At 48.4% G+C, this 17,035-nt stretch overlaps 1 protein-coding gene across 10 annotated transcripts in view; it reads left to right on the forward strand.

The window, feature by feature from the left end:
- The window catches only part of UBR5 (ubiquitin protein ligase E3 component n-recognin 5), a 170,896-nt gene that overhangs the window by 56,018 nt on the left and 97,843 nt on the right, over positions 1 to 17,035 (forward strand). For all 10 annotated transcript variants that reach the window (XM_075920248.1, XM_075920252.1, XM_075920251.1 and 7 more), the window contains 3 exons: positions 15,594 to 15,710; positions 15,815 to 15,925; positions 16,596 to 16,750. In XM_075920248.1, coding sequence (XP_075776363.1) covers positions 15,594 to 15,710; positions 15,815 to 15,925; positions 16,596 to 16,750 — 383 coding nt within the window. The remainder of the gene's footprint in view (positions 1 to 15,593; positions 15,711 to 15,814; positions 15,926 to 16,595; positions 16,751 to 17,035) is intronic.

Here is a 17,035-nt window from a genome sequence, read left to right on the forward strand (position 1 = left end):
TTGGACCTATTGGGTCTCAAGCCCTATGCCTCAGGAGTTCTCCTGCTCAGGATTGCTTATCAGCAGGTATGCCTTCAACTCCTGGGCAGCAATGGACAGATTTATGGAGTCACTGCCCCAGGACTCTAGGCATGAGTATAACACCTTGTTTGAGGAGGGAAAGGTGTCGTCCTGGGCGACCTTGGACTCTGCAGATGCAGCAGCCTGCACTATGGCAACCAGCCTAGTCTTGTGCAGAGGTGCATGGCTCCAAGTGTATGGCATTCTATCAGAAGTCCAGAACACTATTCAGGACCTGCCTTTCAAGGGGGCAGTCCTGTTTTCAGAGCAGACTGACACCAGCTTCCACAGGTTAAAAGACTCTAGAGCAGGGTTGGCCAACCCATTAAACGAAGAGAGCTGAAACAGCAGCAGAAAAATGTGAAGAGCCACACAAGCCAGAGTTGTTGAGCAAAAAAGAAAGGAAGACCTCCTCGCTTAAAGGACACTGCCCCTTTTTTGCCACATCACGCTCTCGCTGGCTGACACCATTTTTAATTGCTGTGCCAGACGGCTCCCCTGCACCCGGTGAGCACAGAGAACTGGGGGCCGTTGGCAGGGTCACAGGAGCAGCATTGCGAGCTGAGGAGGGGAGGGGAGGAGCAGGGCTTGCGGCTCATGAGCTGTGGGTTGGCCACTCCTGCTCTAGCGCAACTCTCAGGTCTTGAGGCATCCACACCTCTGCTCTGCAGAGGTACTCCCTCCCTAGGTCCTGTCCTGCTCTTTTCAGCAGGGGAACAAACCAAATTTCTCCAGGCACAAAGGTGGTAATAATAATAAAATGGCAGGCGGCCATTCATCTGACTGGGATGTAGGCCTTTTGAACAAGCCCTAGGGCCCTTGGCTGAATCTTTGAAGGTACAAGTATGGGCACCACACTAGTCTCAGACCAGAGGCCCTTTACCAATCATATTTTTCCCTTCCACCATGCCTGATCACATATCACAATGGACTGCTGAGTCCTAGGCGCAGTGAGAAGTGGTTATTTCATCTCGTTCTGCTCTCTCTCTTCCCCTTCTCCCCCTATCCTTCTACCCCATCCCTTTTCAGGGACCCCTCTCACAAGCATCTTTTGAGGTTAGAGGTGCAACAGCCTCTCGACCTGGGGGCTGTCGATGAGGTTTCCCGGGATCTCAGGGGGAGTAGCTTCTACTCCTGGTATTTCCTGGTCCCAAAGGCTAAGGGGGGCTTATTCTGAACCTGAGGGATCTCAACACTTTACTATGAAAGAGTTCAGAATGGTAACATTGACCTCAATCATCCCATTCCTATCCGTGGGAGACTACTACGCTGCCCTCGATCTCAAAGGCATCTCTATTGTGCCCCCACAACCATTATGAGTTTATGGCCCTTCCCTTTGGCCTTTATACAACCCCCTGAGTTTTTACAAAATGTATGGTGGTGATAGCCACTTTCCTGAGGAAGTGAAGAGTCCAGGTCTATTTATACTTGGATGATAGGCTTATAAAAGATTCCTTCCCCTTTCAGGTGTCTGACCACATATCCCTTGTCAGGGAGACTTTCCTCAGGTTGGGCCCTATCTTAAACGAGGCCAAGTCCACCCTGAACCCCACACAGAATTTGTGCCGGCTTATTGGGATGCAACAAGGGCCAGGGCCTTCCTGCCCATAGTGCACTTCATGGCAATAAAGGAGGCCATCTCGAGGCTCCAGTTATTCCCCACCACAATGGCCTAGTGTTGACATTCCACAGCCCTTCCCCATCCATTCAGCTGGTGACAGATGCTTCTGAAATGGGTAGGAGAGCCCACCTCAGGAAGGTATATGGGGCCCCACAGGCCACTCCCTTCACGTCCATGTCAGGGAGTTGAGAGCTATTCTCCTCACATGCTGTTTTTTCCTGCCACAGCTTCGAAACAAGTGTGTTTTGATTTTGACAGATGACACGGCAGTGATGTTTTATTTAAACATCCAGGGTGGTGCTCACTCCTATCTCCTGTGCAGGGAAGCCCTCCTCCTTTGGGAGTTCTGCTTAGCTCATGATATCTGCCCGGTGGCTGCTTGCTTCACTGTGGTCCAGAATGGGTTGGAGGATTGCCTCGGCAGGTCCTTCAAGGGGCATGAGCGCTCCCTCAGGGCAGATGTCTATTTTCCACAAGTAGGGCGTTTCTCCCTTTGGACCTATTTGTGACCCGCAACAATAGGAAGTGTGACCTCTTCTGCTCCCTATTCAACCACAGCCCCGGATCTCGGGGATGCCCTCATGGTCCCTTGGCCTTGGGCTTCATAGCTGATGGCCATGAAGAGAGAGTGTTTGGAATAGGTCCAGGCAGTTCTCTTGCAGAGCCGTAAACCTTCTACTAGGTCCTCTTACCTCGCAAAGTGGAAGCGCTTTGTTCTCTGGTCAGAGGGTAAAATGGTTCTCTCCTATGGAAACCCTTGTGCTGACTATTATGGATTACCTCCTGGGTCTTAGGCTCCAGGGTCTGGCCCCCTCCTCTGTACGGGTGCACTGGGCAGCCATCTCAGCCTTTTATTCAGGGTCGCTGGGCTGGTCCATTTTCCTGGACCATATGGTACACCGCTTCCTTAAGGGGTTGGGTAGGGCCTACTCCCAGGTGCATGAGCCCTTGCCCTCTTGGGTCCTCAGTCTGGTTCTCCCAAGGCTCATGGGCCCCTCCTTCAAGCCATTGGCAACATGCTCCATCCTGCACCTTTTCTGGTAAGGTATCTTTCGTGGTGGCTATTACCTCTGCCAGGTGAGTGTTGGAACTGAGGGCCCTGATGGTGGACCCTCTGTATACCGTCCTTTTTAAGGATAAGGTCAGGCTACGGCCTCACCCTGACTTTCTCCCCAAGTTGGTTTTGCACTTTTACATTCCCCAGGATATTTTCCTTCCCATTTTTTACCCAAAGCCCCACGGCTCCGGGACAGAACAGGCTCTACACACTCCAGATGTGAAACGTGCTTTAGTTTTTTAGTTGAAGAGGACCAGACCTTTCCACAAGTTCTCCTTCCCCAATTGTTTGCGTCCATAGCAGACAGGATGTAGGGCCAGCCTGTGTCAGCCTAGCGCAGCGTTTCCTAAATTGTGGTCCGTGGCCCAGTACCGGACCTTGGGGAAAAAAAATACCGGGCCTCAGAAAAATTTTTGCAAGAGAGCCCGCCTTGCTACCTTCAACCCCCAAGATGCAAGCTGCGCTGATGTTACCTCCCTCCTGGGACCACGGAGGTAGCGCAGGCTTCCTGTGGGGTTGGAGGGGAGTTCTGCAGCTGCGTGCAAGGTCCCGGAAGTGCACAGGCTGCTTTCCCTCTTGTCCCAACAGCAGGCTGGCCCATCGCACACTGGGGACTTTGTTCCCTTGCTGCCTTCTTGCATGCAGGGGAGTGGGTGGGGATCCGGGACTGTGCCGGCTCCGGCTGCTCGGGCGGCGCATGCTGGCATGGGGAGTGGAGGAGCAAGATGCGTGCTGCCCGAGCGGTTGAGGCTGGCACGGTCTAGGACTCCCTCTCCCCCCGCGCAGGAAGGCATTAGGCGTGCAACGGACCAGTGTGTCATGTACCACGCCGCTGTTCGGGGGACAGGGGAGCAGCCCGTGCACTTCCTGGGCTTTGGCAGCTACAGGATCCCGAGGTATCGGTCCCTGTCCCGTTCCCCTCCCCCCAGACCTCCACAAGCACCCTGCCCCAGCACTCATTGGCACCCTTCCCCAGAACTCTGTCCCAGCACACACAAGCACTGTTGGGGCCACATTAGTGAAGTTTGAGGGGTTTGGAGGGGTTGTATTTTTGTCTCTTGTGTGGCCATGACTGACACGTGACTTTTCTGTGGGCTAAAGTTGGCACTGGGGGCTTTGGGAGGACCAGAAACAATTTATTTGCATATTCATAATTTGCTTAATGAATATGCAAATAAATGTTACCTGTCCTCCAAAACCTCGTGAATGGATTTACTGGTCCTCTGTGTCAAAAAGTTTGGGAACCCCAGGCCTAGCGTATTTTGTCCTGGATCATAGTCTGCATTAAGGTGTGTTACGAGTTGGCATGGGTTCCTGCTCTGCCTCTTGACCAGGGCCCAGGTGTTTTCCATGGCCATTGCTGCTCAGGTGCTTATTGTAGAGATTTGTAGGGTGGCCTCCTGGTCATCAGTGCACACCCTTGCGAACTACTACGCTATAGCGTAGCAGGACAGGGAGGACGCTGCTGTAGGTAGGATTGTGTTGCAGTCTGTCTCTCTGTAAGGCTCTGACCCAGCCTCCTGGGATTTGGCTTTGGAGTCACCTAAGTGGAATGGACATGAGCAAGTACTCGAAGAAAAATGGTTACTTACCTTCATAACTGTTGTTCTTTGAGATGTACATTCCACATCCACCCACTTCCCCTGTGTTGGAGGTTTCTGGCAAGAAGGAACTGAGTGGGTGGACAGCCAGCAGGGGTGTATATGCATTGATACAGCAGCACCACTCCAGGGGGCTCCCTTGCTGGCCCCATGGGTACCGCTACGGGAGAACTCTGACAATCCATTCACACAGCGTGCGCACACCTGAGTGGAATGGACATAAGCAACACACCTCAAAGAATAACAGTTTTGAAGATAATTAACCATTTTATCTATCTGGCTTTGGTAGGTGGACCCTCTTGTACCCCATATTCCATCTCCATGGGAGTCCACACTAAAATTTCTGTTAGATGCAAAGAATTCCACCTAGATATGTGCTTGCCCAGCGCACTTGGAGCTAGAGGCTTTCTCTTAATTCTGCCTGTAGAACAATGGTGCTTATGGCTGTGTGCAGTCCATTACCTGGCTATATGAGGAAGCACTGCCCTGACAACCCCCACCGCTGTTTCTTCTCACAAGCAGTGGCTGGAGCCAGAGATTTTGTGGTTGTATTTTGTCTTAGCCTAGTTTATTGTATATAGTAAGTTAATGTCCCTGGTGATGCCCTCACTGGGATTGAATGCTGGGTTTTTTTGTGCACAGGTGTATTCCTCTGTGACGCTTCCTTTCCCCAGATCTTGTCTTGTGTTGGCAAGGTGTCCATTCAAGAGCACGGCTAGATTTGTAAATCACTTTGGTGGCTCAAGACTTTCACTTCAAGCAGCCCTGCTTAAACTGGCCATGTGGCCTGATTTGGTGCCAACCCCACCTTCAGCCCACAGATCACCCTCTGGCTTGAAGAGTTCTGTTGCCCTTCATTCTGGGGCTAGGCTTTGTTACCTGGGGCGTTCTTTCAACCCAAACCTCTTGGTACCTTTACTCTCTGCGATGTAGTATCAGGAAATAACTTGAGGGAAACACTGCCATATGACTGATAGATGATTGTTATGAACAGGACAACACAGGAGTGCTTTCCCTTAAAGCAAAACTTTACTTAGTCTCAAGACTTACACATGTCTGCAACAGGTTAGTGAAACACCCTCACCCTTGATACATCCCGAAGTTGAGTGTAGCTTTCGAGTGACAGCGCGGCAGGCTTCCAATGGCTGTCTTCCATTTGAGAGCAGGGACAGATGATGTGTTCAGGTGCAGAGATCACGAAGAGTTCAGGTGAAGAAATCACCATCTATTCCAAACTTTCCTTCCCTATTTATCTGTTAGTATTACAATAACATGTCATTTCAAAAAAATGTGTTAGGCAAGCTCCCTTCAAAGGTTAGGCAAGAGGTTTTCTTCTCATCAATTAGCCAGATGTGTTTTTTCAGAGTCTGCATGCCCTGGAGCCCTGATGGACATCCCTTGCAGCACATCTAGACAAGCTTCCTATTTTCTAAATGTATATCTCAGGGATTTCAACAGAGATCTGGCTCTTAGGAAGGACACGGTCAGGCTGTCCTCTCTGTGGCATCCCACCCCCTTTCACACACACCTCTCTCTTCCCTTTCCTTCCTCTCCCCCGCCCCCCCCCCCCCCCGACTTGGTCATGCCAAGGATGCTGTCTAGGCCTGTTTTGGGCCTGCTAACTTGGTTGCTATTAGCAGTAAGCAATAGTTCAGGCACTTTAATGGATTTGCTGAAATCTCCCCATAGAGTGCTGTGCCAGAGAGGTGGAGGAGCTGTTCTGTCTCATTGGTGCCAAGGAAGAGGTCTTGTAAAACCCTTCGGAATCACTGCAGGTCACAGGGCAATTCCTCTGCTTTCTCCAGGAAAAGCATGGACCAGCATGGAAATGGTTCCATCCCCAGAATAATGGGAGTACCTTTGATGCTTTACTGAGTGGGAAGAGTAGAAACCCTATACTGTTGAGTCTTGTTCTGGCCTCTGGACATGCGTTAAGTTCAGTACCAACAAAGGAGAGGCCAGTAGCGACCATGTCCATTCCTGGTACACTTATGATAGCCGGAGACCTCCTCTGCTTTTGTATCAGTTTCATTGTTGACCTTCATGGCAGTCCACACTACATCCACACCACATCCAGATGCTCCTCTCCCTATGTCAGGGATGGAGCTGGTGTTGGAATTGTTTGGGGGATGTTGGCCTGGAGACTCTTCAGCCCTGAATCATTTGATGTCACAAGTGCTCCCATAGTGACACTTCCGATGTCAGTATATTAGAGAGCACCACCACTGTTTGTATTGGGACCAACACTGCCTGTGGCATTGCCATGATTGGGTATCCACAGTACTGGCTTCATTAGGAATGCAAATACCTATCTCCTGGGAGATGGATGAATCTGAACACCTACAGACTGAACCTATGGGGTTGCTCAGCCCATGTTGCTGAGATCCCAGGTCTCTGATTCTGAACTGGAGACATCATCTGTCCACTCTGTATTATCCAGTGAACTTTGTGAGTCCTCATTGGACCAGTATGGCTCCCATAATTGGCATGTGCCTCGTGGCTGGGATGGAGGTCTGTGGTCTGGGTCCTACTAGTCACCATTGCCCTTTCTGTATCAGTGGCCTTAGAGTTAATTGGGATGCTCCTCATTCATAGAAATCCTGTTTTGTCCTACTTAAAGCCAGAGTCAAGTTGACAATGGAGACTTAAGGTCAGTCATAAGCTGCGGCATCACCAGTTTTCCCACAGCCAGTGTAGTCTTCCTTATTGACATGTCTTCCCAGGAGAAGCTGTCACTTTTGGTGCACCAGGACTTTCATCCTCATTACTAAATGATGCTTTGCTGCCTGGTTTTATAGTCCTCTTCTATCTCAGAGGACTATAAGGCATACTAAGATCTTCTATATTACATGGCTGCATCCATGGGCATCCAAATGAAGTTTATCCAAGAGAAGATGCACAAACTGGTAGACATTTTACAAACTGCCATCCCTGTGAAAGTGATCCCCCACAATCAGTGATATGTTCCTTGAATTGGCCTTGGTTTGCCATTGGCGGAATACATGGAAAGAGTGCTACATGGTTCCCATGCAGAAATTAAAAGGGTTGTGTTTGCACCTGGCCTGAAAATCCCTGTTTGTATCATTGGTAAATGCCAGGGCCTAGCAGAATAGGTTCTAATGTGCTCTGAAGGACAGAAGTGTCAAGCAGTTGGATTGTAGGGGCAGAAAGAGCTGCACCTCATCGTCCCTACCATTGAAGATCACATCAGCAAGATTTGCTAGCCAACTATGATTTCCTCAATTGGTCAGCCATTACTAAATTTGAGGACCAGTCTGAGGCATCATGTGAGTAGGGCAGCGATGGACAACCTATGCTAGTGAGTGGACCGTATGAGTGATCCTCCATCTTGGTGGGCCACAAGATTGTCATAACCAAGACTGTCTCACGAGATAAGGTGGTTCTGTTTACTGCATTTACCTAGAATTTGTGGGCTGTGCCAGTTGAACCATAACAGTGCTTTGACTGGATGCAGAGGGAACATATGGGTGTCACAGTCAATGTCGTGTGCAGTCAGCACACACCTCACTTCACGTACCCTTGCTTTATTTGGGTGTCACTCCACTAATATTGATAGGAAGAAAACGATGTGAGTGGAAACCAGAGTTATCGGGCAACCCTGCGCATGGGTAACAGTAAAATTAATGCTTCAGGGGCTAGCTGAGTTAGTCTTACAGAAAAAAAAACAGCAGATGGTCTGGTAGTACTTTATAGGCTAACAACATGTAGATGGTCTCATGAGCACGAAAGCTCATGATACCATCTACGTGTTTTGTTAATCTATAAAGTACTACCAGACCATTTGTTGTTGTTGTGTTTTTTTTTAGTAAAATTAATGTCTCACTGGCCACACACGGCACCCCAATGGGCTGCAGGTGGCCTTCAGCCTGCAGGTTGCCCACCAGTGGAGTAGGGTGACTAGTAGCAAGTGTGGAAAAATCAGGATGGTGTATAAGCTGAAGCCCTAAATATTGGATCTGTCTCTATACAGTTGGGACATATAGTCATCCTCCATGTGAGGAATTCTGGGCATTCATTGCAGAAGGCTGCTTGGTGGCCAGAACATCTCTTCAGTTCCCCTTTGATGTTGCACACACCTCTGCCAGGGTGATGTCCTTGACAATAACTATGAAAAGGGCTTCCTGATTGCAAAACTCTGGAATCAGCCTGGATGTCCAGAAGGTTACCAGGGCTTTGCCCTTGTACAGTCCAGTCTTGTTCTTGGATACGATTGGTGACACCTTGCACTCCTTCAAGGATTCCAGAACTACCTTAATCTCTCTCTCTCTCCAATCTATATGTATGTATGTATAAATAAAATCAATCTGTACAAGATATTGCTATGGAATGCAACAGCAGCGTTCCTTTGCACAGCACCCCTCTCACACGAACACCAGGACTAGAAAGAGGGATAGATCTCATAAGAGGAAGCAGTCAGACTTGGGCCTTAGGCCATACACCCTCCCTTAGCAAAAATCAAGCACCCATTTTGACTCCCTCTTTTTTTGGTCCAAAGCACTGGTTCAGTCATTACTCTGTCCCTTTAGGGACAGACTGGCCTGTTTTTTTAAAATAATTTTTGGGATTTTATTTTCTCCAGCAGTTGGGTCCTATATATATGCTGACCATACATCCTGTTTTTTCCGGGACAGTCCTGAATTTAAATGCTCTGATGCAGTGCCCCATCAAATAGGTAAATGTCCTGGAAAGCCCTGCGAGATCTCACTAGAAATGGCACTGCCATTTCCCTCCACTGCTTGGACAGCCTCACAAACACTAGTGCGCCACAGCAGCAACATCCCTCGCCCCCAGCATGTAGGCAGTTCCCTGGGTACTTTGTCATTGAGCAGCCAGAGCTGCTTCCAGTGCACACGGTTTCTGGGTTGGCGCCACTGCCCGGCAGCCCCTGCTGCCTCACTGCACAGCTCCCTTTCTCCCCCTGCACGACACCTCTGCTGCTTGTGGCCCAATTCCACCTCAGTCTCCATCGTCCCCAGGTGGCCGCTGCAGGGGGAGGTGCCACGCGGGTCCAAGAGCATGCCTTGTGTGGCTGCTGTTTGACTCTAGCTGGAGCTGTGGCTGCACGTGGGGAACTGGACCATGGTATTAACAGTAGCACCACATGTGGCCTCTGCTCCAGTCCAGGAACAGCTGGGGCCAGGACTGCGGGGACTTCTGGGGCTGGGACGGCAATACTACAAATAGGACCATATCCCAGCTCCAGCCCCCACTTCCTACGTGGAAGGCAGAAGGTGGGGGGGAGAGTGAGGGGCCAGGGCAGCAGAAGAAAGGGAAAGGCACCAAGGGGCAGGGAGGAGGAGAGGCAAATGCCAGGGGGTCACAAGGAGACAATGAGGGGAAGGGCAGAAGGTAGGGAGGGACAATGGGGGCAAGAGAGAGGAAGAGAATTGGGGAGCAGGGAGTGCTGGGAGAAGAGGGGTTGAAAGAGGGGTGGGCATGAGGAAGGCAGGGGATGGAGTAAGTTGTGTGAGGGCACAGAGGGGCATGAAGAGAACTGGGGCAGAGGGCGGGCACCAAGAAGAAAGCGGGCAAGGAGGGCAGGGGCAGTGAGGGAAGGGTAAGGGAAGGTACAGATGCCAGGGGTATGGGGGGGGAGAGAGGGGTGAAGTATAAGGGCAGACACATGGATGGGAGGGACAGGCAGCAGGGGAGAGAAAGGGCAGGTGAGTAGAGGGAGGTGTTAGGAGAGGGGACAGGGAACCGTAGCTACAGATGATTGTTGGGCTAGGAGAGAAGTGCTGGTGTTGGGGGTCAAAGAGGCAAGTCCCCAAAGGGCTCAGGGGATTGAAAATGACAGGAACCAGGGCAGCAGACTAGGGTGAGGAGTGGGTGGCAGCAGCAAGCACCAGAGGACGGTGGGAGACTTGGCAGCAAAGGGAAAAGGAAAAGGTTTATAGATATTTATTAATAACTTGGGTGCCACAGTGGCAAGCATCTGAACAAGCGCACATGAACCCGATACTAGTGTATAAGACAAAACTCACTCCGCTCCTGGGTGGAAAATCTTAGAGGGAACACCGGCCCTGGCCCCTCTCCCACAGTTAACGCCATGCAAGTTGGGTTAATGCAGTTGCAGACTAGTTGCAAGGGTGGGTTTTGTGAGGGCAAAACCCATCCCTATTGGTAGAGGATGGTGAGAGGAGCTCTTAGAAGGGTCACATGACACCCTTTATTTCTAGTCATATGTCCATCTTGACCCCTGGAGTACTACCTCCAGGGGTGGGATTTCTTGTGGCACAGGCCTGGCTAACATGTCCCTCATTTTGGTTCAGAGAACATGGTCTCCATATCTATATATAACTCTTCTTCCAGGTAGTGCCAGCTGCAGCCAGGGCCAGATTCAATACCTAGGGGTTCCTCTCCCACCATCCAGCACAGAACTGGCTTGAGCCACCACCCAATAACCTGGGAAATTCACACAACACCCCTGGGTGCCTCTGAGGGGCAGTGCTTCCCCACTCGCAAGCATAGTGTCTATGTGTGGAAAAGAAACCTTTAATAAAAAGGGGAGGGAAGTAACATGGCATTAATTTGGGAAAACCCCACAGAGGGTATGTCTACACTACAAAGTTAGTTCGAACTAACGGACGTTAGTTCGAACTAACTTTAATAGGTGCTACACTAGCGCTCCGCTAGTTCGAATTTGAATCGAACTAGCGGAGCGCTTAGTTCGAACTAGGTAAACCTCATTTTACGAGGACTAACGCCTAGTTCGAACTAGCTAGTTCGAACTAAGGGCTGTGTAGCCCTTTAGTTCGAACTAGTGGGAGGCTAGCCCTCCCCAGGTTTCCCTGGTGGCCACTCTGGCCAACACCAGGGAAACTCTATGCCCCCCTCCCGGCCCCGGACCCCTTAAAGGGGCACGGGCTGGCTACGGTGCCCGTGCCAGGTGCAAGCCTGCCAGCACCCAGCTAGCAGACCCTGCACCTGGCACGGCACAGAGCCACCCACCCGATGCCCCCCAGCCCACCCCCTCTTGCCGGGACCAGGCTGGCGGCTCCCGGGAGCTTGCCCTGGACCGCAAGAGGCGGGCACCTTCCTGGGCTAGTGCGGACATCGTGGACCTCGTCCACGATCTCCGCACTAGGCACAGGAAAGTGGCCGTCTAGGGCAGGAGAGCTGCCAGCCTGGCCACCCAGGACCAGGTGTGCATGAAAATCAAGGGGGTCCACTGAGACCCCCGACACTGAGCCCTGAGCTTACAATGGCCGTCCTGGGTCAGACCAAAGGTCCATCTAGCCCCGTAGCCTGTCTGCCGACAGCGGCCAACCCTAGGGACCCTGGAGGGGATGGACCGAAGACAGTGACCAAGCCATTTGTCTCGTGCCATCCCTCTCCAGCCTTCCACAAACTTTGGGCAGGGACACCACTCCTACCCTCTGGCTAATAGGACTCCATGGACCCAACCTCCATGACTTTATCTTACTTCCCTTTAAACTCTGTTCTAGTTCTAGCCTTCACAGCCTCCTGCAGCAAGGAGTTCCACAGGTTAACTATTTGCTTTGTCAAGAACAACTGTCTCTTACTAGTTTGAAGCCTGCTACCCATTCCTTTCCTTTGGTGTCCTCTAGTCCTTCTTTATGGGAACTCAGGAAGAACTTTTCTGAATGCACCCTCTCCACCCAACCCCTGCTTTTAGAGACCTCTATCCTGTCCCCTCTCCGTCTCCTCTTTTCTAAGCTGAACAGTCCCAGTCTCTGTAGCCTTTCTTCATCTGGGACCTGTTCCCAACCCCTGATCATATTAGTTGCCCTCCCCTCTCCCAGCCTTTCTCTTCCCCTCTCCCACCTCCTTTTCCCAGTCTCCCCCAGTTTTGTTCAATAAAGACAGAGTCAATGTTGGAAGAAACGTTATCTTTATTTTGTACATCAATAAGAAGGGGGGCTAGGGAAGGGTAAGTGGAAGGAGGTGAGGGAGGAATGGGGTACGAGCCCCCGATGGGGAGGACTGGGCTGGCTCTGCTGGCTTCTGGGGGTGGAAGCTCTCCTGCAGCCCCCCAATTACTCCCTCTCCCCAGATGGCAGCCTGCGGCAAGTGCAGCCGGGCTGATGGCCGAGTGGTGTGATGTGCCCAGTGTGGGCACTCAGGGCACTCCAAGCCAGAACTTCTTTGCAAGCGGGGCACCCCTTAGAACTGTGTGTCCGGGGTGGGGGTCGGGACCCTTTAAGCGCAGCCCTCGGCTAGCCTGAGACAGCATCTCCATGCTCTAAGTCCTCCTTTTATGCCCTGCCGGCACTGCTTCCGGCCATCCTTAAGCCCTGTTCAGAGTCCACTCAATGTGGACTTACTAGTTCGAACTAGCAAAACGCTAGTTCGAACTAGTTTTTAGTTCTAGATGCGTTAGTTCGAACTAGCTTAGTTCGAATTAACTAATTCGAACTAAGTTAGTTCGAACTAGCGCTGTAGTGTAGACATACCCAGACAGAGTTCATAATCAAAACCATGAGTAAAGGTCCCAGCTCAAGTGGGTTGGGCAATATCCTTTTCCCCTCAGGCTCTCAAGTCCAGCAATGTAAATGTCTCCTTCACATGCCCACCCCTTTTCTGTACCCACTCAGTCGCTGCCCTTGGTCCTTTATCATCCTTCTTGAATAGTAGACACAAAAACTGGACACCGTATTCCAGCAGTGACTGCACCAGTAAAAACCAGAGGTCTGGTCAGGGCAAACCAGAGTTAAGAGGTGATCTGCAGAGTTCACCTCCCATCCTGAGTTGGGAGGGAGAGAAGGTCGAAGGCAGCTTGTCATGTACCTGCTGGCTGCTCTCTGGTGCTGGTCTGTTGGCCATTGGTCGCCCCTTGCTGCCACCCCTCTTCTGGCTGCTGATTGCCTCTTCTGCTGGCTCCTGGTGAATTTGGCTGTGGGCCATAGGTAGTGATTTCAGCTCTTAGCCCAAAGCATAGACCAGCTACAAGAGAGTCTAGCATCCACTGGAGTAAATTTACATACAAAAGAGACTCCTTATGGAGCCTTTCTTTAACTCTTTCATTGAAACAGTGGGGAGAAACAGATTGAACCAGTCTTACAGCTCACACCTGGAGGACATGCAGCTTGCTGACTCAGTCTTCCCTTCCTCCAGCTTAATCTATAGGGCTCTGGAAAACAAGTCCATCCAAGTGTATTTACACTGACAGGGTCTCTCCTTTTAACGGATTTAAACAGTCTGATTTTTCTGCATGCCCACAATAACTGCAAGCATTGGTGATCATCTCATAATTTAGTGTTCACACAATTTGTGACACTACAACAGCTAAATTGGTTTTAAGGGGCAAAGCACCATTGTAACAGCTAAATATTTAACATATCTAAGCAAATCAGGGGCAAACTGTATTTACATATGCACATCTAGGATTTCTTTCCCATTCCAGCTGGCTGTAATGAAAGCATTGATTCAGACCCTGCTTATATGTCAGTTCAGGCTACACACTCCAGTTCCTCTCCATGTCTTTCTGCAGGGACCCGTTTCATGAAATACTGCTCATTGAGTAGGCCAGCTTTCTGTTGAAGTTGGCAATGATGAGGGAAGTAGTGCAGGAATACAGCTTTTACTCTTGGTACTTCCTGATACCAAAATCTACAGGTGGGAAGAGATTTATTCTTTGCAGCCTCCATAAATTCATTAAGTACATGAAATTCCACATACTCCCTCTATCAGCTGTTGTCGCTGTGCTTTCTCAGAATGACTGGTTCTCTGCTCTGGACATTCAGGATGCTTATTTTGATGTGATTTTACTGAGCCACAGTACGTTTGTGTTGTATGATAAAATTCCATTTGCAGTACAGGATCTCCCATTTGGCCTTCTTTGTTGCCACACCACCCTGGTCCATATCCTAAGTCTACATCAAATGCATGGTGATGCTCATAGCATATCTCATAAGGAAAGGAATCAACAAGCATACCATGACAAGTGATTTCTGAAGGATGGGTCTAGAAAGGAACTTTTCTATCCACTTAGACACTATGTTGTGTTTGTTTGGCTATCTTGGACTCATTTTAAACTAGGGATGTTAAATTTCATTTAATCAGCTAATCAAGTAGTCAGTGGAGTTTCTCCCGATTAGTCAATAAGGGGGGGAACTGCAGAGCTGAAGCCAGGAGCTAAGCCTGCTGCAGTTCTGACTTTTAAATGTAATAAGAGTCCACTGGCTCATAAGAATCCTAGTTTATCTAAGATTGGGTGTGAGCTGGGACAGCTGATTCTTGGCTCTTGTCTGGTCCCCCACTGCATCTCTGTATCCCCACCCCAGAGACAGTGCTGGGGAGAACGGGCTTTTAATCTGGTTCCCCCCTGCACTGACTTCTGCTCACTGCCCCTTGCCTCTGAGGCTGCAAGTGGGATATAAGTGACTACTCAACCAGTCTGGCAGCTTCTTTCCTGGGCCATGTCCCCAAATAATCCCTCCCAGTACCTTTTCTCTGGTACCTGAGCAATTCCATCCTGCTCTTCCACTGTACTCTGCCTTGCTCACAGTCCTCAGCTCTCACCCAGTGAACCTTCTCAGGCTCAAATCTTGGGCTCCATGCCCTCCCTGAAGGGTGACCTTATAAACAAGACCCAGCAGCTCTTAATGTTCTGATTAGCCTGCTGCTTCTGGCAAGTTCTTAATTGGCCCCAGGTGCCTGTCTGATTATGCTGCACTAGGCTCAGCCCTGTTTACTCAGGGAGGAGGAAACTGTTCATTCAGAGCACAGCATATTTGCCTTCCATTAGAGTGTGGCAGCCAGCTGGTCTGGGTCTGTCATAACGTACAAGAGATGTCAAATATATCTCAAGTCTTGTGGTTATGGTATTATTATCACAGATTACTAAGAATGGATTCAAGAATTTCCACATGGAAACTGGACTTTTCCAAATTGAGAAGCATTCTGTTTAGGGCAAAATTTATCTGTAACATTTAAATATTCTTCCTTTTGTATCTTTGACAAAAACCACACTGGTTTTTGGGGGGGTTTTGGCTGTGAATTAAATTTAATTCAAACTGAATTCCTTCAAACTGAAAGAAAATAATTTTCTGAATAAAAGATCTTGAATATCCCATTGTTTGCTTCTGAAAGCATACTGTTGAATTTTAAATCTAATGGAACTCTAATAGTACAGATAAATTAATTACAATTTCAGTAACTGTTATAAGTTCTGATTTGCACACTTGACATGTTTGTTAAAACTTCCTGTTACTCAAAAGATTTTAGTTGATAGCATTGCCATTTTAGACTTCTCTTTTTGCATTTGTAGGATGGAACAAAGTTTACTTCTATTGGAGCTCTGTATTCTGAGCTTGTGGCAGTTAGCGGTAAAGGGGAACTTTATCAGTGGAAGTGGAGTGAATCTGAGCCTTATAGAAATGCACAGGTACTGTACATCCTTAAATCTATCTTTAAAATAATTTCATATGTATGACTTGATGATAAAATAATAATAATAATTAATAATAATAATCTTTTATGCTTTCAAAGAATCCTTCATTACATCATCCACGAGCAATGTTTTTGGGGTTAACCAATGAAAAGATAGTGCTTCTTTCAGCAAATAGTATCAGAGCAACTGTAGCTACTGAAAATAACAAGGTATGAGACCCTTTCCTTTGTTCTTGTTTTTTGGGGGGGAGAGAGTTAGCCACTGTTTTTTGCTCTCTGAAGAATAAATAAACCAGAGGCTGCAGATATAAGTCCATAGTACAGATTAATTTCATTATAAAGGTTACACTGAATAATCTTCATGGGTTCAGCTTTCATAATTGTCTTTTGTGTTGGAGCAATTTTAAATCAAAAGCAGTTCTGAGGACTTTCTTTGAGCAAAGATTAAAAGGTAGTGTCAACCTCCAGCAACTCTTAAGCAGTGAAAGGCTGTCTATCAAATAACATCAGTGTTATCAAATTGCCAAAAACTTGATCTGAGGTCTGAGAGGTGTAATTCTAGAAAGGTTTTGTAACAGAAAATGTAGGGATGTAAAGATTCTTGCACTCCAAATACAGTGTAAAAGATTATACAAACAATAAGTGTGTTTTGACTGATAATAGATGAACCTCAAAAGGTATAGAATCCAAGTACTTTGATTTTTCTGGTGAAGACCAAAATTGGAAAGGAAAATTATCCAAATAGATCAAATGGTTAAAAGGTCAGTTCTAAAACTGGAGTGAAAGTTGGGATGACGATAGATTTCCCTGACCAATTCATCTTGAAATATGTAAACAGTTGAAAATACAATGTTTTTTATCCCCTCCCTCCTTCTTTTAGGTTGCCACCTGGGTGGATGAAACTTTAAGCTCAGTAGCTTCTAAATTGGAACACACTGCACAGACATACTCAGAGCTTCAGGGAGAACGCATAGTTTCATTACACTGTTGTGCTCTTTATACCTGTGCTCAGCTAGAGAACAATTTGTACTGGTGGTAAGTGTATATATAGTAATGAATATATTAGTTCAAAAATATTTGCAAACCCTTTAAAATGAGGCACACTACAAGGAAACTTCATGTTACAGTTCCAGTGATAAAACTCTGTAATTCTGCTTTCATAGCTTATGTTATTCTTGAGGGAAGTATTTGTATTATTTTACTTATTGATTACAAAAGAGGAAAGATAATACTCCACCTAAAGTATTGGACCAGGACTCAAGAGATCTGTACTTTATTCCTGGCTCTGCTACAGGCTTCCTGTGTGACCTTGAAGTAATT

The sequence above is a fragment of the Pelodiscus sinensis genome, chromosome 2 (genome assembly GCF_049634645.1).
Source record: "Pelodiscus sinensis isolate JC-2024 chromosome 2, ASM4963464v1, whole genome shotgun sequence".
NCBI lineage: Eukaryota > Metazoa > Chordata > Testudines > Trionychidae > Pelodiscus > Pelodiscus sinensis.